Source organism: Lycorma delicatula, chromosome 4 (assembly GCF_047948215.1).
Source record: "Lycorma delicatula isolate Av1 chromosome 4, ASM4794821v1, whole genome shotgun sequence".
NCBI classification, from domain to species: Eukaryota; Metazoa; Arthropoda; class Insecta; order Hemiptera; family Fulgoridae; genus Lycorma; species Lycorma delicatula.
In genome coordinates, this window is record NC_134458.1 from 197,829,646 (window position 1) to 197,846,252 (window position 16,607).

General features: G+C 32.4%; 1 protein-coding gene across 2 annotated transcripts in view; it reads left to right on the forward strand.

The window, feature by feature from the left end:
* Positions 1-16,607, forward strand: part of Zdhhc8 (zinc finger DHHC-type containing 8) — a 129,990-nt gene that overhangs the window by 89,785 nt on the left and 23,598 nt on the right. For both annotated transcript variants that reach the window (XM_075364973.1, XM_075364974.1), the window contains 2 exons: positions 4,476-4,660; positions 5,842-5,982. In XM_075364973.1, the coding sequence (XP_075221088.1) occupies positions 4,476-4,660; positions 5,842-5,982 (326 nt within the window). The remainder of the gene's footprint in view (positions 1-4,475; positions 4,661-5,841; positions 5,983-16,607) is intronic.

The window sequence follows — 16,607 nt, forward strand, 5'->3', positions numbered from 1 at the left end:
CACCAAACACCAATTTTACATATGTGTGATGGTCGTTCATGAAACATGTGAGGATTTTCAGCACTTTTGGCTGTTAATGTAGCCATCCAAGGTACCATGTCTCGTTGCTGAAATAAACACGGTCTAAAATTTCAATAATGTTGTCATTAGCAGGTGAACGAAACCAACAACAGTACTGTAAACTTTTTCCGTGGTCTACTTTCTTCAGTTCTTGAATGACACCGATGCTATAAGCATGCAATTGTAATTTTTTAGTAGCCCTGAAAGCTGTAGATAGTGAAAACTCAGCCTCTAAAGATAACTTTCTGAGTGATTTTCTGGTGAGCAAGTCAAACGTTCTTTCACAGCTCCAGAAGTTTTACTGTTAACAGTGATGGTTGACTTGTGCTTTTCCAGTTTTGTACACTCCTAGTCTCATGAAATCTATTAATCAAATGCGATATTGTTGATTTATTAGGAACTGAAAAATTGGGAAAGTTTATCCGAAACTCATCTTTCACTTGTTTGTAAGATTTATACATGCATTAAATCTCAATAATACACGCATGTTCATCCTTGGAAAACGACATAGTTTATACAATAGAGATGAATTTATACTGGTATAGCACTAGTGCTTAAGAAGGAAATTTCAACTATTACAAGCTGCTAACCTTGAGTACAGTGTTACCAACGGACATGTAGGGGGAAATAAAATTTCCTATGTGTGACTTCTACCTTCTTAATGTTAGGGTTATATCCTTTTTGAAACACCCGTAACATGACGATATGAATATTTAATTTAAATCAAAAATTATTTTGCTATTTATTTATCAGTTTTGTTTATGCAATGATTTTAACAAGGAACACTAGATATTTGAGTGGTTATATATATATATATTATAAATAAATAAATATATATATAAATATTATATATTTATATTAATAATATATATTATTATATATTTATATTATAAATAAATAAATATATATATCTATATATATAATATTCATTTTAACTTTGCCATTATTACTATTTCTTAAGGGAGGTAACTAGTTTACTTTTTGAGGTGGTAAAAGTATATTTTAGATATCTATAACAATTGTTCAACTTGAAAGGAAGTCAGTTATATTTTTATAAATAGTAAACCCCTACCTTTTGTGGCATTTTTAGGTAAAAAAACCAGTACATTTGTTACTCGTGTTTATTTTTTCCTAAACGAAGCAGTGCAGGATTTACTATAAATAAAAATTCATTATTTTTAATACATTTTCAGATAAATGTTTTACTTGTCGTTTTTTTAAATAATGTTCAATAAACACAAAAATAAAAACATATCTTAATTTCACATCTGTTTATCGCAGTCAAGAAAGCAAACTTGTTACCAATTTATTTTATTTTTTTATTTATTCTTGTATACCCACACTTACAGACATAAGAATTAACATACTCTCAAATTTAAGAGTGCTACTGCAAGTATTATGTCCTGATTAAATTAATTTCTTGTTTTATTTAGTCCATTTAGTAATATCATTTGAATCGCTGAGGCGTTATGTTATTAGGGATGTATTTCATCTGTTGTAAAAAATTTACCTAAGCGATTCTTATATCGTGAAATAAAAACCTAATTTATGATCAATTCCAAATTTTTTGAAAATAACATGATGCTTAAAATATTCTCATAATCATACATTGACATTTTATTTTTATTTTTAGTAATAAACTGGTAAAAATATGTTTCAGATTTACTAGAGTAGTATTAAAATAATAATAGTAGTAGTTTTTGTGACGATGAGTATTATCAATTGTGTAATAAATCAAGTAAAATAACTGTTGATAACAGCAACAATAAAACAATAATTAATTATTATATTGATTAAATATACTTAAAATAATTAGAAATATTATTGAACGACATTGTAGCTGTTAGATCAACCATTTAATTGGCATTTTCATTTTCTTTTGTCCTTTTCCCATGTTTTATGTTTTCATTCCTATTTCTGGTACGTAAACTAGTAATAATCGGTTTCGTAGGTTTTAATTTCATCTATTTTAAATAAATTCATAATCCTGTAATTTAGATAACTTCTTGTAACTTCATTCTTTGCACCTGATGACTTTTTTGGAACAAGTTCCCTTCATCAGGTATTTGAATAATAATCCATTATATTAAGGGGCATTGATAAATTTAAAACTATAACAAATGCTCATAATTACACGTAATAACTTAAAATAAAAAAACTGCATAATTCTGTTGCCATTAGCTTGTGAGTTTATTACAGTTTTACATTCATTTATGCATTCTAATGTAATGTATAATATATCTACATTTAATTTAGGGAGTTTGTTCCCAAAACATGTCATTAGGCTCAATGAAATTCAAGGAAAGTTTAAGATATTTTTAAATTTCATAAAGGTAATTAAAAAACTAGAAGACTTAAAAAAGTTAATATTTTTAATACCTAAAAAAAAGTTATGATACACCTAGTCGGTGATTTTTTTTGTTGTTCACATTCTGTGATAATTAGTAAAAATGGCCACTGCATGTGCACACATACATGCATATTAATCTTACGAAATTATTATTTTAGGTTATGACTATTACATCAAATCATTCTTTAAGACTTATTTAGTAATGTGTAAAACTTTGCAGATTATTGTTTAAGATCCTTGAAAGAAAATAGTAACTTTTTTTAACTTGAAAGATTTATGAAATTCGCTCTTGTGAAATCACTGTGTTCATTGTTTCCAATGCTGTAGTAATGTTTTCACATGTACAGTTTAACAGTAAACATTATTCTCCTAAGTGATGTCAAGAAAATTTGGTAATTAAGTTCATTTTAAATCTATAACCTAACCTATAAACTATATTGGTGGGCTTTCTGGTCGACTTAACCGGAGAGACATCTCAGCTATTAGTTAGACCCTTTATACGATTCCTATAAAGAAAACTGTGTATCTCGGGCAGGCCTTCTAGCAGAATTACTAGCCTGTTGCTAAAGGTGTTAGCTTCTAAATTGCCAGTATTTATCCATCCTTGCCAATGGTGACATATGATAGCTATTTAAATTTCTATGTTGCCTACCTGAAAAAAATAAAACAGGTAATATTAGTAGAAGGAGGAAGAAACGGGTAATCCCGTCACCTTATAGTACTCACCTTCGTAAAGTATTAATTAAGAATTGAACTAACAGTAAGTGATGTTGAATGATACTAATTAAATGATTAAACTAAAATAGTAAATCGTTTCTTGTAATAATTTATTGTCCCGTTCCTTATCCATTAAATATTTTACTTATAAACTTATATTGGCTTGAATAGAAGTTGATAGAAATATAAGGAAAAAATGATAATTATAATTACAATTAATTTATCTTATAGTATCGATAAAGGAAATTGTAATGAAGATGGTCCGATGGTCACCAAACTCTTCACTTTTTCAGAATGCTTTAAAATATTATAATTTTATTAAAAGAATTAATTTTAATATCACATTAATTAAAAATTGATTAAATTTTCAAATTACGCTATTTTTAAAATAAAATAATAATGGATTTTACACACAAAGTATATAACTTATAAATAAGTTATATGTTTATTAGTATATCTTTGATCCTGGGTAGTTAAGAGTGAATAAAATTAGTATTCCGTTTAATGATCTGTTTGTAAAATTGAAGTAAAATCCAACATATTAATCTTATAAAAGAAGAAATAAACTTATTCTTATTGAAAATACTCTTAAAAGAATTTTGCATGATGTACACTGCCGGTCTTACTTATTCCTATTTATGTTTTATTTAAAATTCAAATAACATTCCCAAATAATACATACTTTTTTGTGTATGTGTTAATAGGCAAATTCAGTGTCTGTGAGGTACAAATATTTGATGATCTAATTATTCAGTATTGAGATGATTGGAGTTGTTATAGTAATTCTAATAATCCAGTATTTTAATAATTATACCAGCTGAACTTATTTTTTTAGGTTAATTTATGTATTTATATAAAAACTTTTTGTAATATTAACTTTTTAACTGCTGTTAAAAATTAACTTGATATCTTAATATTTTACCTTGCAAAGAGTAAACAAGAATACTGTTCCATGTTTTCTTTTCTTTGCTGTGTATTTGAAATAATTGACCCTTACTTATATTAAGTCTGTAAACAGTGATTGTATAAATAGATGAATCAAGAGTAAAAATCAGCTATTATACTGTTAAACCAGGAGATGACTGTTATACCAGCAGTTAAAAGGTTAATCCATTTAATTCAAATCCATGATTATTGTTATTATTTTTAATTAATATATATTTTTTTTGGTATATTTCTGTAGAAAATAGTAGTAATTTAAATAAGTTTTAAATCAGATTAAATTATTATAATTTACCTTTTAAGTGTAGTATATATTTTATTTATTACAGAATCGTATTAATTAATATCTAGGTAGTTAGTGGTTCATTTGATTAATTTACAAAATATTTATTTTTTATTTTTTCAGTTATCACCAGGTAGGGATGGTTCTGATACTGATATGGAACCGACTGCATCGCAATCACAGGATTGTGAACCGACACCTCCTTTACAGCGGCATGGTTCAAAAACAAATTTTTATCTACCTCCAGTAGAAGCTGGAGATTCACCGCGTGCATATGTCACTAGACCAAGCCCACATAACAGAAATAGGTAATTTTTTTTTATATATTAGTATATTAATTTTTTTTTAAATTTTTTCTGGTTATGTCAATTTGTTTTTTAACTACTTTTCTTTGATAGATTAGTGTAGAAAATTTTAGAAAATATATCCTTGTACCAATAATTGTTATACTTATATATTGTAATACTCGATTATTTTTTCATTTTGTATTCACTTACAAAGGGCATAATTAAGAAAAAAATAGATTAATTTTAATGAAATAAAGCAGTGAAAATCAACGAAAATACCTGACTGTGATTCAAAATCTAATCCAAAATTGAAAAAAAAAAAAAAAAAAATTTTTTTTTATGAAATAATATTTCAACTGTAATCTGGCTGAACAGTTTATATTTCAGTTGAAAACTTATCACATAATCAACAGAAAAATGTTACAGATTCCTGTAGGAGGTTATAACTGTTATCAGATGATTATTTTTTAGAGAAAAAACAATTTTTATTGCAGCACATACTTAATAAAGTGTGTTCATCAAGTTACTTAATTTCTTTTTTGTTTTTTGAGCATATCAGTATTTGACCTTATTTACACTGAAGTGTTTCCTCCTAAATTAATATGCCAATCCCAGTATCATTGCAATTTCTGAAAACAAACCAGGTAGGACTCTCACAGACTTGTGTATTGTGCCCATTTCCAAGATTTCTATAATATCTATATATATTTCTACATAATAATTGTTGTCCATTCAAATATAATTTTCATTTGGGAAATAAGAAATATCTGCTGGAGCCAAGTCATCTGAGCAAGACATGTGAGAAAGCTAGTTGTCTTAGTTGTGACCAAGAAGTCAGAAAACTTCTGATTGGTGTGCAAGCAAGATTCCTGAACACATGGAATAAATTTTTCAGTTCTCCAATAAATTAAAAATTTGTTCAATAGATATTATCCTGTTGATCAAATTATAATTTGAATGCACACACAGTTAGTTTATGAACATGACATAGAGAACCATTCTAAACATCCATCTTCTGGCTGACAACTGTACTTATCTTTTGCTAATCATGTTTAATATTTTTGATGAAATGTTACTTTTGAAAAGGAAACATTTCTATAATTATTTGATATTTTGTTACAGTGAATTAAGGTTGTTGTTGATGAAATAATATGTATTCATGAAGCAGTGTTACACTTTATTCTTCTGATTTTTTTTAACAGAGGTATGGAAGTTATGGGTCAGTCTAGAAGTCATACACCAGATGTGGATAGAGGTGGTGCTGGACCTAGTCCAACAATGCAGCAACGGATTAAAGCTATCGGAGTGCCAACACCTTTAGCGATGTCCAGTCCATTAAGAAGGTAACATCAGTCTAACCTAAATAAGTGTTTAAAAATATTAAATAAAACATTATACATATAAATATTTATTCAACTGTTTTATCTATTTATAAATATTTCATTGATTCTATATTTTTATATCTGTAGATTTTTTTTTAATATATAAAGGATGTTCAACCTGTTAAATTTCAAATCATTTCACTTAATATCATTGTAATTCAGTATTTTAGTTTCTCTAATTTATGTAGTAATTTACTTTAGACTGCAGGTAATAAACTTCATATTTGCTGCAAGTTTTTTTTTTATTGAAATTTTTGTTGTAAAATATATTGTTATTTTCATTTCTGATTTAGTTTAAAGAAGAAGAATTTTATAATTAAAACTTTTTAGTTTCATACCAGAACTTTATTTGCATTAATTTAATTTATAGAAGTTCCTTTTTTTAATTTAGTGTTCGTGTAGATGTGTAATAGATCACATTAACTGATTAATTGTAGTTATATACTTAATTACATTTTTACATTTTTTTTTTTACTTCTTTGAGAAATTAGACCTTTAGTAAATATATAAATTTCTTTTTGAGGGAATGAGAATCATTCAAAATTGACAGCTAAAAAATGTACAAGTTATTACATAATATTAGCAAAGTAAGATAAACAAAATTTAGTACACATTTATTTTATTTGAGGTTACTTCATTTTTGTAACTTATACTAAATTCATACATTAATTTACATTTGTTAATGGAATTTTGGTTTGCGGTAAATTGGTAATAATAATAAAATGCTAACTTCCAATACATTACAGATCTAAACTGGTATGCGATGGTTATATGAATTTCTAACAAAAATTTTAATTAATTTTAGTTATAAATAAAATCTCAACTATTAAAAAGCCAGTGTTTTGCATTCCGTAACATACTGTTGAGGAATGGAGGTATTTTCTAAAAATGGCATTATAAAAATTTGCATTTTGGTGATATCTTGTTAGTTGCTAGCCTAAGAAAAGAAATCATTAAAAAATATTATTTGTCAGATAACTATGATGATTTAAATAATTGAGGTTGAGCACCCTTATTTCATTATTACCATTATTAATGAATATACATATATATGTTATTCAATGATCTATAACTAACTATTGGCTTTATCTAATTATATGCAGTTGTTTTGCTAATTCCTTAATTTAACCTTGTTATTTATTTGTTTATATTTTTTCTTCAGTTTTATTGTTATAGAATTTTTTTTCATATTTGTAAATCATTTTCATTGGTTTTTTAAAATCATTATTTGCATGACCGTATTAATTATATTATAAATGTTCTTATTCATCTGATGTTTAATTCAGTTTTAAGCATTATTTATATGTTCTTTTATTTAGTTTTTTCTTCTGATTTGATAATTTATTTGTGTAAGAGTATAGAGGATGTAATGTTAAAAAAAAAATCAAACTGTAATTAAGTGAGTTGCCTCAATAGCTCAGGTGATCGGTCAGTTGTCTATTTATTACAAAGGTTTTAAATTGTTTAAAAACTTAAATAATTATGCCTTTTAGACAGTTTTTTCTGCCTAGCTTGAGCTGAATAGTTTTTGCTACATTTATAATTATACATTTTATTACAGACTCCTGTGCATAAATTGCCCATTATCAAACTAAAAAATAAATTATGTATATTTAAAAAATAAATAGATCTGTGAAGTTTTTTTCATTATTAAAGTAATTACATTTCAGAAAATATCTAGACAAAATCTACTTATATTGTGTATTTTATCAAAAAAAGAAATTGTGAGTTACTTATTTATTTTTCTGAGATTTAAATCTGTAATTAATGCATAAAATAGTTAGAAATTACACCCAAAATATTGATTGAAAAATTAAAAGAACCTACTGCTGTACACTTTATTTTAAAAGAAAATTATAAAGATTATTTTTGTTACTGCTACCTTTCATTTTATATAAGAGCTTTTCTCAGCATATGTCTAATGTTTTAAGCGGACATAAATAAAGTTCTTATAACTATAGATTTTTCTAACCTTATTGCAAAGCCACTATAGTGTTCTGTATTCAATTTTTAAAATACAGTAAATCATGAGTATATAAAGATTTCATACCTTGCATTTACATTTCCCATTCTTTCTAACAAAATTCACTCTTGATTAATGTTGTGCATATAGTTGAAAAAAATTTGTATTTTAAGGTTTTATGAACTTTAATAATTATGGTAAATTGCAGTTTTTAAAGTCTACCTGCAGTTTGTAAGAAAAAATTCATTTCTAGATTTGAAATATTAAATGTAATCAATCATATATTTACTTATAATCTATATAACAACTATGGCATTAACAAAAAAATTCAACCTATGTTCGCTAAAACGTACAAATGTGCATTTCTGATATTTAGTTTTTTGTATCCAGCATACTGACTACATTTACATAGTGAATTACATTTTAATTTTGTGTCATATTTTTTTTTTTATAAATTTGCATCTATTATTTTTAACACTGAACATTGCAAAATGTATGCAATATGAATCATTTAATTTAGAAGTTGTTGACTTTATAAAGAAGTAAAAATGATAGTAAAAAGGAACTATAAGTAGGATGTAGGATGTTAGTAAAAAAAACTTATTTGTAATTGATAGTAATTGTTTTTTTAACTTTGTCAAAGTCAGTATTTTTGTAACAGATGTAAACTGTGGGTGCTATTCCATCCATTGTCAGAAGGAAAGAAAACATTCAAAGTGCATTATGTGATCAGATTAAGCAAAATGGGTGCATAGAACTGACTGGCTACTGTAAAAAAATGTCTGTGATTCATCTGTTAGCATGGAAATGGGCAACTCAAATTTTTCAATACCCAAAATTACAAAAGAATTATTAGTGTGGGGAGAAATGAAAAAAAAAAAATGTTTATTCAGTTTTTGAAATACTACAGCCAGCTTCGTACCGATTATAGACAATTACTTATTCATTAGTTCAGCTAGCACAGTACTTGAATACTGTACCATATTATTCAAACTTATTATACTAGGTGGGTATTAGGGTATTATTATACTAGGTCAAATCTTATTATACTAGGTGAGTAACTCAAAATCAAACTGAGCCGGCTCAGACTATAGTTAATTTGAGTTTACCTTTAACACTGGTACTACTACTACTAGCATCGTTATTGGTTGTGTATGGTACTATTCTCATCTATTGTTGTCACTATTTATGCTTAAGTGAAGTATAAGTTTTGTCGTTTGGTTGTGTTTTTCTAAAATGCCTTATTTGATTGAGGAAAGGGTTGCTATAGTTGAAGCTTGTGTGCATTCTGGATCCTTTCAAGAAATGCATCAAACATTTGCAGAAAGATTTCCTGATCCCCTAGGGGAAGTACCCTCCAACCGCCCCCTTTGTACCTAGCCCTGATGGGCTTTACCGGAGGTCATCTTTTAAACCTCGACATATGACATCTCTGTCACCTTGGCCCAGGATGCCACTAATGCAAATGCCATAAGTGATATTCCCATCGGTGTAACTGGTATTGAAAATAATAAAACACATCTCTAGTCTCAACCATGACTGAAAACTATAGTTGTTGCAGGAACTGAATCACCTACCTACCCAAAAGGTAAAGTGAGTTCACATGAGACACAAACACAAAACAAAACATGGAAATAAAACTAATAACAAAACAACGAAAATGATATAACACTAACAAGAAATTGTAACAAAACAAAGTACACAGTAACAAGACCCAAGGAGCACCCTAGCTTCCCTTCAAAATCTGTTCCCTAACCAAATAGTGCAGAAATTCTGCAACCACACTGACCATTCACCCTGGTCCTTCCAGTTTTTACTGATGTCAAGCATTGTTCTTATGGTATCCAGTCAACAAATTACTGAAGTGCGCTGCAAGTCATATTTGGCGTACTCACACAACACATGGAAGGCATTTTCCTGTACCCTACTTTGCGGGCACAAACCTGAATCTACAAGGCCAAACCCAGTCAGTCTACCCCTAAAGGCCCTGTGACTGGGTAAGAAACTGAGTTATGTAGTTGTTAAAGGAAACCCATGAGGCGTCCTGCAAGCTTCTAATGTCTGGGAAGAGATCGTGCGTACATTGCCCATGTAACCTGCCTTATATCATAATCTTGTTGCTTGATATCCCAAACCTTTTGCGAAGTCAACTCACCCAACTTTGTAGCAACATACTGCTCCTGTCTCTCATGAGCTAGAATATCAACTAGTTCCACTCTCACAATCACCAAGACTGCCTCCTGTGAAACTGTCTAGTAACAGTAATAGTCGTTGGGCCCTCAATAATATATCTCTATAACTACAGAATTTTATCCTATCCACCCAAACTGGTACAGTATAACATAATTGCTTCGCACACGCCCTTGTACGAAATACTTAGGGTCCTAAAATTGAGATCTCAGTCTGGATTGACCACACGTTGGATTCCAAAAAATGCACTGCAGGCCTTTTCTGCGACGTATTGAAGACCCTTCTTGAATTGAAATCTCTCATCAAGGTATACCCCAAGGTACTTCTGAACCCGAGTGTACTTTATTCGATGGCTTGACATCTATACTTGAACTTGCCGACTCACCATCATCATTATGGGGTATTCTCCAGGCTGGAAGTCATCGTGTTGATGAGCTCACAGCTCAAGCACCCTGCATGCACAAGTGGCCCTGAGCTCAACCTCCCTCTGCAAGCACCCTTCGACTAGCAGGAGCCCATCGTTCGCATAGGCCACAGCAAGACACTCATTGGAAAACCTCAGCTGCAGAAGAGCGTCAAACTCCCACCATCCACAAGAGAGGACGCAACACACTGCCTTGGGGACAAGGGACTATGACACTGTCTTCCCTACTTCATGGCTGCCCTTGCGGAGCAACATATCCCAGTGACTGAAATAACTTTTCAACACCTGTGGTTCATTTTTAGTGCATCCTCACCTCTGTAACTGGAAAATGGAAGAGGGCCAACACAGATTTTTAAACACGCCGAAAATGTCTTGGAAGATCCTCAAGACATATTCCACTTCACTGGCTGACACCACATTTATCACATGAAGTATGGCATAGTCGGTGCCTTTTCCGGGTTGAAACCCATACTGGTTTTACATCAGCAACCAACACGAGGCCAACCTCTCATTTATATGAAGATACAACACCTCATAAAGACCTTCCTGTTAACCAGTAGCAACATCAGAGGCTGATATGATGAACTAACAGTCAGATCCTTGTCACCTCCCTTAAACAACAATTTTACAATTCCTTTCTTCCATCACACTGGGAGGAACCTGCTATACAATAATTTATTAAATTCGTGTGTGATAATTCTCCTGTTAACAACAAGTGAGTGAACAAGGAGCTTAGCCGTCATTAAAACCAGTCCATCAAAACCAGGCGCCTTACCTCTACCAAGACTGCTATCCAAAACCACACCCTGCCAGGTTGAGAGAGCGGACAGAAGAACGTCCTTTCTACATTTGTGTCTATAATCCTACACATGACTCCTCCAGGGATCCTTCTTTCCCTGGTTGTTCACAAAGGAATGCCATGAGTCCCTCTTGGCCCTCTAGACTTTATAAAAATTGTTGGATCTCCAATCCCTGTATTTACCAATAACAACTGCCTACCGCTCAGGATCGCCCTCACATTGAGAGGCCCTCCGTAAACGACAGACAACTTTTTTCATATTAAGTAACTTCATATTCCATCAAGGGCCAACTTTTCTTGACCAGAACTGCAGGGAAACGAGTACTCAGTGGCATCCATAAAAGCCGCTGTTAACCTCTCTGCTAGATTCTCTGGCCAATCATGTCCAGACTCTGATCTAAAACCCAAAGTCTGGCTGACAGAAGATTGAGACATACTTCTTCCAATCTGCCTGCCTGTGCAGAAACCGACCCCCACTGAACCAGAACATTACATCTGTAACAATCACGCAAACCAGCAATGATCTCATAAACAGTTAACCGATGATCAATTGAGCAATCGTTAACCACTTTCCAGTTACAAACATTGGCAGGAATATACCTACCAATGGTATCAATGTTCATTCTACCAAATAACCGACGCCCATCCACCATACCCGTGTTAGTGGGTAACTTGCCAGGTTCATTAAAAACCTGCAGACCATGTTGGGCTAGAAAGCCCTCAACCAACTTGCCACTAACATCATTGAGATCACTATGCTGCAAATGTGACTTAGCATTGACGTTCGCAACGATGAGGAATGGACTTGGACTAGAAAATCTGAGGATTCTATCCCAGACCTGGAGATGACAATCATCAGGTTCATGGTACTGAAAATACAAACTTGCAACATAAAGATGCAAGTTTGGAATATCCAAACGCATAACAACATGATGCTCATTAGAGAACTGTCAAAGAAAAACACAACCTAACTTTTTTCTGCACAGAACAGTAGATGTACTATTAGAACCGTGATAAAACGTTTTCCAACGAGAGAAACCTGGCAGGTCACCAGAAACAATGTAGGAATGTTGCAATAAAATAACAATCCAAATTCATACAAATAGCAACCTCACTAATCTCTACCTGAACATTGTATGCATCCTGTGCGATCAACTGACTGAAACTAAGCATGTCAACCTATCAAATTACAGTACATGTTGACAGATCGCTGATAACACAGACACTCCTTGCTGTTCAGAGAGTGCTTATGACCTTTGCGAAAACACTTGCAAACAGGACCCGCAGACCTCTTAGGTCACCCCTCATGTTGCTGCCCTTTTTCTCCACAATGTGCACAGACCAATTGTTTAAAATTCTTGGCCGTATGATCATTATTTTTGTCATTTGACTGGTTTGATGCAGTTCTCCAAGATTCCCTACCTAGTATCAGTCATTTCATTTCGGTATACCCCCTACATTCTACATCCCTAACAAATTGTTTTACATATTCCAAACATTGCCTGCCTGCACAATTTTTCCCTTACCTGTCCCTCCAATATTAAAACGACTATTCCAGGATGCCTTAATATGTGGTCTATAAGTTTGGCTCTTCTTTTAACTATATTTTTCCAAATGCTTCTTTCTTCATCGATTTGCCGCAACACCTCTTCATTTGTCACTTTATCCACCCATCTGATTTTTAACATTCTCCTATAGCACCACATTTCAAAAGCTTCTAATCTTTTCCTCTCGGGTACTCTGATCGTCCACGTTTCGCTTCCATGTAAAGCTACGCTCCAAACATATACTTTCAAAAATCTTTTCCTGACATTTAAATTAATTTTTGAAGTAAACAAATTACATTTCTGACTGAAGGCTCGTTTCGCCTGTGCTATTCAGCATTTTATATCGCTCCTGCTTCGTCCAAAATTCTTCTACCTCCATAATCTTTTCTCTTCCTATTTTTACATTCAGTGGTCCATCTTTGTTTTTTTCTACTACATTTCATTACTTTCGTTTTGTTCTTGTTTATTTTCATGTGGTAGTTCTTGTGTAGGGCTTCATCCATGCAGTTCATTGTTACTTCTAAATCTTTTTTGCTCTCGGCTAGAGTTACTTTATCATCAGTAAATCGTAGCATCTTTATCTTTTCACCTTGTACTATTACTCCGGATATAAATTGTTCTTTAACATCATTAACTGCTAGTTCTATGTAAAGATTAAAAAGTAGGAGGGATAGGGACATCCTTGTTGGACTCCCTTTCTTATTATGGCTTCTTTCTTATGTTCTTCAATTATTACTGTTGCTGTTTGGTTCCTGTAAATGTTAGCAATCGTTCTTCTATCTCTGTATTTGAACCCTAATTTTTTTAAATGCTGAACATTTTATTCCACTCTACGTTACCGAATGCCTTTTCTAGGTCTATGAATGCCAAGTGTGTTGGTTTGTTTTCCTTTAATCTTCCTTCTATTATTAATCTGAGCCCTAAAATTGCTTCCCTTGTCCCTATACGTTTCCTGTAACCAAATTGGTCTTCTCCTAACACTTCTTCCACTCTCCTCTCAATTCTTCTGTACACAATTCTAGTTAAGATTTTTGATGCATAGCAAGTTAAGCTAATTGTTCTGTATTCTTCGCATTTATCTGCTCCTGCTTTCTTTGGTATCATGACTATAACACTCTTGAAGTCTGATGGAACTTCCCCTTTTTCATAAATATTACACACCAGTTTGTATAATCTATCTGTTGCTTCCTCACTTGCACTGCGCAGTAATTCTACAGGTATTCCGTCTATTCCAGGAGCCTTTCTGCCATTTAAATCTTTTAATGCTCTCTTAAATTCAGATCTCACTATTGTTTCTCCCCTTTCATCCTCTTCAACTTCCTCTTCTTCCTCTATAACACCATTTTCTAATTCATTTCCTCCATATAACTCTTCAATATATCTCACCCTCCTATCGACTTTGCCTCTCGTATTATAAATCGGTGTACCATCTTTGTTTAAGACATTATTGGATTTTAATTTATGTATCCCAAAATTTTCCTTATCTTTCCTGTATGCTCCATCTATTTTACCAATGTTCATTTCTCTTTCCACTTCTTAACACTTTTCTTAATCCTCTCTTCTTTTGCTAGTTTGCACTTGCTGTTTATAGTATTTCTTAATTGTCGATAGTTCCTTTTACTTTCTTCATCACTAGCATTCTTATATTTTCTAAGTTCATCCTTCAGCTGCAATATATCTTCTGAGATCCAAGGCTTTCTACCAGTTCTCTTTGTTTTGCATAAGTTTGCTTCTGCTGATTTAAGAATTCTCTTTTTAACATTCTCCCATTCTTCTTTTAAGTTTCTACCTTATCTTTTTTACTCAGACCTCTTGCGATATCCTCCTCAAAAATCTTCTTACCTCCTCTTCCTCAAGCTTCTCTAAATTCCACCGATTTGTCTGAAACCTTTTCTTCAGGTTTTTAAACTCCAATCTACATTTCTTATCACTAAATTATGATCGCTATCAATGTCAGCTCCAGGGTAAGCTTTGCAGTCGACGAGTTGATTTCTAAATCTTTGCTTAACCATGATATAATCTATCTGATACCTTGCAGTATCGCCTGGCTTTTTCCATGTGTATATTCTTCTATTACGATTTTTAAACTGGATGTTGGCGGCAATTACTAAATTATACTTTGTGCAAAACTTTGTAAGTTGGTCCCCTCTTTCATTCCTTTTGCCCAGCCCGTATTCACCCACTATATTTCTTTCCTTGCCTTTTCCAATGTTTGCATTCCAATCTCCAACTATTATTAAATTTTCATCCCCTTTTATGTGTTTAATTGCTTTGTCAGTTTCTTTGTTTATACACCCTACCTCATCACATCATGGGCGCTTGTAGGCATATAGACATTAACAATCGTTGTCAGTTTAGGTTTTGATTTTATCCTTATTACAATGATTTTATTGCTATGCATTTTGAAATACTCTACTCTCTTCCCAATCTTCTTGTTCATTATGAAACCTTCTCCTGCCTGCCCATTATTTGAAGCTGAGTTAATTATTCTAAAATCACCTGACCAAAAGTTGTTTTCCTCTTCCCACCGAACCTCGCTAATTCCTACTACATCTACATTTATCCTATCCATTTCCCTCTTTAAATTTTCTAACCTATCAACCCTTTTTTAGACTTCTAACATTCCAAGCTCCAACTTGTAGAATGTTATTTTTTAATTTTCTGGTGACCGCTTCCTTAGTAGTCCCCACCCACCCAGAGATCCGAACAGGGACTAGTTTACCTCTGGAATATTTTACCAAGGAAGGCGCCTCCATCTTTGTTATATGAAAATGCAGAGAGCTACATTTTCTTAGAAAAAAACCAGCTGTAATTTTCCATTGCTTTCAGCTGCACAGTACTCAGAAGACTGAGTGATGTTAATATGGCCGTCTAGGTCGTCCTGACCTACGCCTTTAACAACTACTGAAAGAGCTGCTGCCCTCTTTCAGGAAGCATTCCGTAGTCTAGTTCTCAACAGATACCTCTCCGATATGGTTGCACCTTCGGTGATCATATGGCATATATGATCATATTGGCAGCACTTGAAGCAGCACCAGACATCTAAGTATGCTCTAACCCTGCATGAAGAAAAGTATGTACAACCTGCCTGGTTTCATGAAGTTATAAAAAATCGCATGAGTAACCTTGAATACACCATGATAAACCTCTGCCTCACGTTTACCCAATTTGAATAGCACTGACATTTGGCCTTGGAAGTGGCCTTATTCATCTGAGTATTCTGCTGCCTCAAAAGTGTCAGTAGCTCATCCTCAGATAGCCATCGATCGATATCATATATAATAACTCTTGGGTGCCTGATTTGTTTTGTTGCAACTCTCATGTCTGATGTACCAACCTCTAGATCTAGAGAGTCTGAAATAACCTTCACAATCTTGTCGTCTGCGACAATGACCAGCCCCTTTTGAGTCTTTCTGATATTCTGAATCCTCAGGTTCAGTTTCTTATGCAGGACGACTTGAAAGTCATCCTTCATCTGCTTGCTAGTCCTTACTGCAGCCCTTCCTTTAAATTGATAAATAGGACCTCGGGTTGCCTATGAAATAAACTAGCCTCACGCTTTCCTTTAATTACTTCACTCCATTGCTGTGGTTGCACTGACTGTGGCATCCGAGTAGGAATATTAACAACCTCCTTAACCACAGGATGCTTAGTCACAACCAT